Raw genomic sequence first — 8,753 nt, 5'->3', positions numbered from 1 at the left:
ATCCCAGACTGCGCTCCTCAGTGTAATCTGTTAACTGTTCCACACTGTAAAAAATTGCTGTAGTTTTTACAGTAAATATTTACAATAGACTACTGTATTTTAAAATGTACAGTATTTTTTCCATTTTGCTGTATTTTGCCATGTGGGCGCATGCGTATTGGTGTGAATTTTAGAGGTCCAATAAGATACTGTGATAGACCACTGTTATTGCATGTTCCTATGACTTCTGGAAACATGATTATGCAGTAAATGCTACTAGATATCATGCATACCATTGTAATTTTTAAAAATATTTTTTTTAAAGAAGAAAAAAAAAGGTTGCAAAATTGTATGCGCTTCACAAATCAATAACACTAAAGTAATAGTCAACTGTAATAAATACAGCGTTTTTAGCGAATTATTTACACCTTTTAGACTCTGACATATGATTATATAACGTACATCAAGTAGTTTAAAACTGTTGGCTTTTAAAATCGGCGTAGCGCAGTGCGTGTGATGCCATTTCGTCAATCGTCATCTTCGGTGGACATCTTGGCAGTTGGGACTTTCCACGCGCTGCATCATCGACACTCAATTTTCGCGCTCATCTCTTGCGCGCAACGATTACCAGAGGAGGACCTCGAATGAGAGTGAGACAAGGTGCGTAGCCAGTAATTCATGCTTTAGTGTAAACGTGAAATCCTGTTACATCCACAATATTTTAACTATTATTTTTATTTTGTGATGCTGCAAAATGGATAATCTAGATTATTTGTCCAATTTCATGATTTTGCTTGGTGAGTCCAGTAACGATTAGCTGGCTATATTTTCTTCACCATGAAAGTGTGGACGGGCTGTCATTTTACTTTTAAATTTTTGATAACTGTTCGGTATAAAGTTATTTTACGTTGTTGTTGGTAGTAGACATGTAACCTTAAGCTTGTAAACATTGCAGTTTAATTGTGTAGGTTTTATGCAACTACTGTTTAACTTGACTGCCAAGCCTTTAGCTAATAGCACGTGTTTGTTCGATTTAAGATGCTGTAATGAAGTGGGTTTTTATTTATTTATTTAATTTGGTTAATATTACTTGTAAGGGTGCTTGGTATTCATATTTGTAATTTAGTTGCTAAATAGAAAGTACATTGAAATTTGCTGTGCACATGCTTTATTGCTGTGCATTTATTAGCTTGTGAAGTTTAGATTTTTGCAGTTGAACATGTTTATCTGTCACACATGTAATAATGAGAGCAGTACAATTCTGAGTTTTGTGCAGCATGTGAAATTGCATAGAAATGTGCTTTAATCAGGATTTAGATGTGGTGTACCTGATTGCCCACATATTTTCTTCATTGAAGTCGCACATATACAGAAATCACAGTGAACATCACCAGTCTGCTAAAGAGCATCAGGCACAGATGTGTGATGATAAAACATTTAAATGCCATGTAGACTTTTGTGATATTCAATGTGGGACACTAACACAGCTTTTGTCTCATTTAAAGAGCCATATTCAGTCAGGTCTGGAGATCCAGTGCCCATTTGGTTGCAGCAGGACATTTAAGGTGAGATCTACATTTGCATCAAATGTATCACGGACACATCAAATGTGCTCTATAAACCATCTGATAGAGCCGTCTATGACCATGGAAACTCCAGTTTCAGATGTCGTGTCTGAGAGCGAGAGATCAGAGGTTGTAGAGCAAAATTTTCCTGAAGTTGTGGATGAATCTCTTTTTCTAAGAAATTTAACCCTCTTTTATCTAAAACTGCAAGCTAAATTGCTATTACCTGAGTCTACCATTCAAGGCATTGTTGAAGAATTTCAAAACATCCATGACATTGGGCAGTCATCTTTTCTTAGCAAATTGAGAGAAAAGCTTGCTTTGCTTGAATTACCAGAGGAAAGGATTGATGATGTGATTGATCAGTTGTCAAGGGAGGATTTGCTGACAGCTTGTAATAGTGGAGTTCTAAGTACAGCACAGAGGAGAAAGACTACTTTCAAGCAAGATTTCCACTATGTTGAGCCAGTCCCTGTTTTGTTAGGAGTCATTGAAAGAAATGGGAAACAGTGCTTTGCTCAATATGTCCCAGTTAAGCAGACCATCAGTGCTCTGTTTCAGTGCCAGTCTGTCAGGGATCAATATGAACAGATGCACTCACAAACAGCTGAAACTGATCTGTTTCGGGATGTAAAGGATGGTAAGAATTTTTCAGAAAATTCTCTCTTTCAAACTGATCCATCATCTCTGGGTTTGATCATTTACCAGGATTCATTTGAGGTGGTAAATCCTTTAGGCTCAGCTAAAAAGAAACACAAATTAATGGCAGTTTATCTCACCTTGTCTGATATTTTACCTCACAACAGGTCAAACATAGACCACATGCAACTTGTTCTTTTGTGTAATGAGCAAGATTTTAAACTCTTTGGACCAGCTCATGTTTTTAGATCACTAATTGAAGATCTCAAAGATCTTGAGGAGAATGGTGTTGTTGTGAATGATGGCAAAACTTTGAAAGCTTCTTTGTGTTCTATCGTAGGTGACAACCTGGGATCCCACATGATTGGTGGTTTTGTCGAGAACTTCAGCCGAAGCATACATTTCTGCAGGTATTGCACCATTGAGAGAGACTCATTCCATGCCAGACCTTTAGAACCTGCTATGAAGCGAACTGTTGAGTCTTATGGGAGAAACATTCAGGAACTTGCTACCATTGGCGATAATGTAGTTGATGGAGTCAAATTTAACTCTCCTTTTAATCAGCTGAATTATTTTCATGTTTGTCAGCCTGGCTTGCCCCCCTGCCTTGGACATGACATCTTTGAGGGTGTTGTGGCATCTGATCGTAAGTTGTACATTGATTACTTGGTAAATCAAGAGAAATGCTTTACTTTCACAGAGCTTAATCGCTATATTAAACAGTTTAAGTACACAGGAAATGAAGCTGCCAATAAACCAGCTGAGGTTAACTCAGGGAGTGAGAAGCTTTGTGGTCACGCTGTTCAGAACTGGTGTCTTCTTAGACTTTTACCAGTTATTGTTGGACACCGAATTAAGGATCCAGAATCAGAAGTGTGGCAGCTCATTCTACTCCTGAGACAAGTTGTAGACCTAATTTGTGCACCAGCAATACTGGCAGATCAGGTTGCTTATCTGAAAGTGCTCATTGATGAGTACATTAATTTTAGGTGTGTTACTTTCCCTTCTAAGCCTCTTAAGCCTAAACATCACTACTTGTGCCATTACCCAGAGCTTATAAAACAATTTGGACCACTCATTCGCTTATGGACTATGCGGTTTGAGAGCAAACATACCTATTTCAAACAATGTGCTAGAAAATTGCACAACTTCAAAAATGTATGCGTAACACTTGCAGAAAGGCACCAGCTTCTCCAAGCCTATTTAAGTGCTGGAAACCTCTTTCAGCTTTCTGTGCAAGTTGAAAAAGGCTCTGAATTTTATTCTTGTGATTTTAACGAAGCAATCAGGGAATCAGTTGATCATTTTGATTTTCAGCCAGGCAATACATTAGTAGCTACTGAAATCACTTTGAAAGGAACAAAGTACAGGAAAGGCATGGTTGTTCTTTTGGCCAGTAATGATGATGGTTTGGAGGTTGGCAGAATTAAACTAATTCTTGTTCACCAGAGTTCAGTGGTTTACTTTGTGTCTGAGAAACGACGTGCTGTGCAGTTCGTGGATTTGGGTGTATACTGCATAACAGATGAGGACCCAAGAAATGTCTGTGTACTTCAAGAGGAGCTATTAGATTATTACCCTCTCCAGGAGTATAACACATGTGGCTTGTCTGTGATAGTGTTACACCACTCTTTTCCATCTTTTTAAGGTATGTCTAAATTAGAGGAAATAAAACATGCCATCTCATCTTCTTTCCTAGTCTGTCTGATTAAATGCTTCAAAAGTTTATCCATGGGCTTTCTGCTATTGGTCTTGAGACAAAAGATGACCTCCAGTATGTCAAAGAAGAAGACCTCATGGAATTCCTCAGGCCTATACAATGCCGCAAACTACTGAATGCATGGAAAAACGAAGGTATTTTTTATTTAATTTTATTTAAAATTACTACTACTTGTATCTAATGTCCATTTGACAAATATTGTAAAATGTTTCATGTTCAAATTTCATTTTTTTAATTGGTTATTTGTGTTAGAACAATCCAGCTGCTCGACTCCCCAACGCTCATCGAGTCAAGTTCTTTCTGATATATCAAGCCCAGGATCAGAGAGTTCAAGTTCTACACCATCTTGTTCTACTGCTTGCTTTTCAGCATCTTGCGCCTGGGCTGAAACATTTAAGGTGCCTTGGGAAGTCATGCCTTCTGGAATTAAACTTGCCATTGCAAATAAAAAAAGACCATCACCAGCTGATCGAAGGAAGCTAGTAAGAATGTTAGTGGATAACATGCAAAAACATGAAGTAAACGCAACAAAGGCACAGTGTCAGATTGTAGTGCAGAATATTGTTAAGCAGTACCCGGACAGCTTTGCTGATGTTCTGTCTGGTGGATCAAAAATAGGTAGTGGGTATGCCTCTTTGCTCTTGCAAGTCAAAACTTGGGGTGGTGATGGCGCAATGGATAAGACACATGCCTTTGGTGTGAAAGATCCGGGTTCGAATCCACTATGAGACACCAATGTGTCCCTGAGCAAGACACCTAACCCCTAGTTGCTCCAGAGGCGTGCGACCTCTGACATATATAGCAATTGTATGTCGCTTTGGATAAAAGCGTCAGCTAAATGAATAAATGTAAAACCCGTGTTGAACATGTAAACAGAAACAACACATTAGCTCGTCGGAGAAAAGAACAACTACGATCATCGTGTAGAACCATAAGCCAGAGCTCAAGAAGGCTGGCTGATCAAGAAGTCTATCTTTATCATTTTTAGTCTATCTTTTACCTTTATCAGAGGAGTTTCCTGCAGGAGAAAATGATGACACTCTAGAAGAGAAGCGCAAGCAAATGGTACTGCTTCATTCTACTCAAGGAATGTCTGGAGGCGATAGAGAAGAACTTTACAAGTTGATGGAGGTCACATATTACCGTCAGCGCCGTGATATAAACGCCACTCCACCTCCGCCACTGTCTGAACTAAAGTACTCATGGCCTTACCTGTTTTGTCTGAAGGGGATCTTTTTACATTTCCAATTGCTTACTGACATCTCACTTCTACAAAAAATCATGGAGTGCATTGAAGGGAAAAGAAAGAGGATTCTAAGATTTTTTCCAGAAAAGCCAACAAACAATGAGGTCTCTGCTGTTCTGTCAAAGTATCAAGAGGGAAATTCTTTGGTCCTGTGCATATTGCGACTCTTAATGGCCCATTTTAAAGAGAGAACAGAATCCCTTCTAATTGAAGCTGATGTAAGTATAACATTTAGATTTTTAATGTCTTAAAGGTTTAATTGTAATGTAAAATCAATTTTTGTTTTTTCTTAGGCAGCAGCAACTGCAGCCGACATGGAAAGAGAGGGTTTGCCGGATTCACCCGCACTGATCATCCAAGGTTTTTTTGCTTTACTTTGTGTCTGTGTCTCCATCATACACACTATTCTGTGCTTTCTAGCTCTTGTACATGGATACCTCTTTGTCCTGTTCTGTTTTTTTCGTATCACTTTAATGGCCATTAAAAAAACTACAATTTTGCCACCTCTGTTCCTATATTCTATTTCACAATTCTATTCTCACTCCTATAATCCTTCAATAGTTAGCTCTCTATGTGCCCTGTTTTTGTTGTTGTTGTTGTCTCTGAACCATTCTCTCTCCTTATTAACAAAAATCTTTATTAGTAACATTAATATTCATTATTAATCCATAGTTTATAGTGTCTTTATTATCTAAAAATAAAAAAAAATAGACCATGATTTACTCACCCACAAGCTATTCTAGGTGTATATGAACTACTTCTTTCAGACAAATACAGTCAGTTATTTAAAGAATGTCCTGGCTCTTCCAAGATTTATGCCAAAAATAAGTAACTCATGACATGATGTATGACGTAGGAGTAGTGTAAGCTTTAACGCCTCTAGTGGTTCAAACAAATAGGACTGTGTAACAAACTCAAGGTCTTGTCTTCTATCGAAATCCTCAACTTTATCTTTAAAAAATTTTGTTTTAGACTTCTAATTCGTGTCTGTTTTTTTGTTTTTTTTTGCTCTTTATCCTCTGATCTGACGCAACAAAGAACACGGAAGAGCAGAGTTCACTCTTTCGCCATAAATATGTTTAAAGCTAGATATTTTAATTTATATGGTTTTAAATATGGATATTTTTCTAACACAAATGGATCGCTTCACTTCAGAAGGCCTGAGCCATGTGGAGTACTTTTATGATCGGTGGATGTACTTTTTTGGGCTTCAAAATCTTGCCCGTCATTCACTACCTTTATAAAGCTTGGAAGAGCCAGGACATATTTTAATATAACTGAATGTATTTGTCTGAAAGAATAAAGTAATTTACTCCTAGGATAGCGTGAGTAAATCATACTAATTTTCATTTAATTATTTTCAGACTATCCCTTTAATATGAGCTACCATGAACCATACTTTTACAACACTTATTAATCTATGTCCTGCCGTATTTTTTTTAATTTTTTTTTATAGGTGAATCCATGACCCCAAGCAAGTGGATGTTGTCAATCGAAAGGGAAGTTGTCCTGGGCCCATATTCAGAGGCATTTGTTGAGGGCCTGGCAGCATTGTTTGCGACCTATTACAACTTAAATCTTGCTTATCAGGATGATGCTGCATGCACGCTGGAATTTATTCAGAGGTATTTCAGAGCATAAAATCTTACTCAAATTTTCTTGACTTTTTTCAATTTAGCAAACATTCACTCTTTTTTCGTTGTAGACTAGTTAAGATTAATCAATTAGCATTCTGGATTCAGTTAGCAAGAGTAGAATGCCAAGAGAGTATAGCAGTTAAGTATAGCAAAAACATTACAAATATACAACTGCAGCAAATAATCTATTACAAATATGCAAATAATTAAAATACTACAAACAACGCAAAACCATATAAATAATAAAAAATAAAAGAGATTATAACTAAAATAACAGGAAAAATAAATCCATGAAAGATAATTAAAAAGTATTAATAATAATAATAGAATAATAATTTGACTGTCCCAACTTTTTTTGGAGCGTGTTGCAGCGATCAAAATCTAAACTTGCTTATTTATTAAATACAATTAAGTTGGTCAGTGAAAATATTGGAAATATTTTCTTTCTACTTTTTTTTCAGTTAAATAAAGTTGAAAAATAATTGAAATCACAGATTCATGATTTTATTGCATTTTACAAAATGTGGTTGCACTCCAATACAGAACAACTCTACCTTATCTTAAATATCTTAAGATCATTTAACAGCTCCATAATCATGGCAGGCTCCCTCTAGACAATGCAGTAGATTGCAGTGCACAATGATTTACATGTTCTATAGCCAAATTTTCAGAAATGCACTTTTTAAAATGCTAAACACGAGGAATCCTAGCATAGAGCTCAATCTATAAATTCTGCACATAATCCGTAAAATGATATAATCTGTACAGTTTGTTTATTGTAAACATGGAAGGCTAAATATTTTTATATTTAAATTTCTGATAAAATTAAATATGACACTTCATTAAATGTAATTTATGAGTTGTCTGACAAATTATGTATTTTGTCTAAATGTATACTGTTTTTTTTTGTGTGGATAATTGGATGTTTTTTTTTCCACAGAGGACTTGTGGGGATTAACCCGGAAACTGGATCAAAAGTTGCTGCTGGAAAGCGAGACAAGAAAATGCATGGAATGAACACTCATGTATGCACACTGTTATGAAAGCTAATGGACTTTGAATGGCTTGCCATTTAAACATAAGTATTCCAAAGGAATTGATACAAGAGACTCTGACCTGAAGTTCATGATTGAGGTTCAAGTATTCTTGCCATTTTTATGGATTTGGCAAATTAAAGGTAGGCACAATTCAGACCATTTCTTTTGTTTATGACTGAAATTCAGTCACACTTTAGGGATGTGTGCCCTTTATAATTGATATTTAAAAGATTAGTTCACCTTAAAATGAAAATTTCCTGATAATTTACTCACCCCAATGCCATCCAAGATGTTCATGTTTTTCTTTCTTCAGTGGAAAAGAAGTTACGTTTTTTTTTTTTTTCAAAAAAAAAAAAACTTTATAACCGTAATACTTTTTAACCACAATTGTTCATCTTGTGCTGGTCTGCGACACATCATCGGGTCACGTTATCAGTTTAAGTTATTTTTCTGTGTACTCCGGTTCAAAAAGGTAGGGAAGGGTGAAAAATATTAGATTATTTTGTTTTTAAATGTTCGCGACCTTTCCAACTTGATAAAGTAATACGCTGTAGCGCATCTCGGAGATGGTACAAGACAGGCATTTGTGGTTAAAAAGTGTATATATATATATATATAGAAAATGACAGATCTTTTCGCTGTATAAGACCCTATTCCTCAGCTGGGATCGTGAAGAGCCCTTTGAAGCACTTCAGAGCCCTTTGAACCTGCATTGATTTGGGCTTCAACATGTTAGGGTTAGGTTTGCGGTTGAAAATCATTGTGTGGATAAAGATCCTGAAATGTTTTCTTCAAAAAACGTAATTTCTTTTCCACTGAAGAAAGAAAAACATGAACATCTTGGATGGCATTGGGGTGATTAAATTATCAGGAAATTTTCATTTTGAGATGAACTAATCCTTTAAATGCTTCTGTTCTCAGTGGTTCTTT

At 36.3% G+C, this 8,753-nt stretch overlaps 2 protein-coding genes and 1 long non-coding RNA gene across 3 annotated transcripts; all 3 read left to right on the top strand.

Moving 5' to 3' along the window:
* Positions 1–497: 497 nt before the first annotated feature.
* Positions 498–2,597, top strand: LOC143745568 (uncharacterized). Its single transcript, XR_013206022.1, has 3 exons — positions 498–639; positions 1,485–1,544; positions 2,524–2,597. It is a non-coding gene; the product is annotated as an uncharacterized LOC143745568 (long non-coding RNA).
* Positions 2,598–3,895: 1,298 nt separating this feature from the next.
* On the top strand, positions 3,896–5,162 carry LOC143745587 (uncharacterized). The gene is made up of 4 exons (XM_077237706.1): positions 3,896–4,037; positions 4,156–4,599; positions 4,913–5,047; positions 5,131–5,162. Exons 1-4 carry the CDS (start codon positions 3,896–3,898, stop codon positions 5,160–5,162), a joined length of 753 nt encoding a protein of 250 aa, XP_077093821.1.
* Positions 5,163–5,276: 114 nt separating this feature from the next.
* Positions 5,277–8,118, top strand: LOC143745567 (uncharacterized). The gene is made up of 4 exons (XM_077237694.1): positions 5,277–5,367; positions 5,443–5,509; positions 6,606–6,774; positions 7,727–8,118. The coding sequence occupies exons 1-4, from the start codon at positions 5,320–5,322 to the stop codon at positions 7,827–7,829; spliced, it is 387 nt and encodes a 128-aa protein (XP_077093809.1). The 5' UTR covers positions 5,277–5,319; the 3' UTR covers positions 7,830–8,118.
* Positions 8,119–8,753: the final 635 nt, after the last annotated feature.

Source organism: Siphateles boraxobius, unplaced genomic scaffold, assembly GCF_051911475.1.
Source record: "Siphateles boraxobius isolate OS27281-9 unplaced genomic scaffold, OSU_SipBor_1 207, whole genome shotgun sequence".
Classification (NCBI taxonomy): domain Eukaryota; kingdom Metazoa; phylum Chordata; class Actinopteri; order Cypriniformes; family Leuciscidae; genus Siphateles; species Siphateles boraxobius.
This window is presented reverse-complemented; position numbering and strand designations above follow the sequence as displayed.

Excerpts from the sequence above, each read along its gene's own strand:
- LOC143745587 (XM_077237706.1), top strand. The coding sequence starts at position 3,896 with ATGCTTCAAAAGTTTATCCATGGGCTTTCTGCTATTGGTCTTGAGACA. Across the intron at positions 4,038-4,155 it reads GAATGCATGGAAAAACGAAG|AACAATCCAGCTGCTCGACT; the intron begins GTATTTTTTATT and ends TATTTGTGTTAG. Across the intron at positions 5,048-5,130 it reads GATGGAGGTCACATATTACC|GGGATCTTTTTACATTTCCA; the intron begins GTCAGCGCCGTG and ends TTTTGTCTGAAG.
- LOC143745567 (XM_077237694.1), top strand. The coding sequence starts at position 5,320 with ATGGCCCATTTTAAAGAGAGAACAGAATCCCTTCTAATTGAAGCTGAT. Across the intron at positions 5,368-5,442 it reads CCCTTCTAATTGAAGCTGAT|GCAGCAGCAACTGCAGCCGA; the intron begins GTAAGTATAACA and ends GTTTTTTCTTAG. Across the intron at positions 5,510-6,605 it reads ACCCGCACTGATCATCCAAG|GTGAATCCATGACCCCAAGC; the intron begins GTTTTTTTGCTT and ends TTTTTTTTATAG.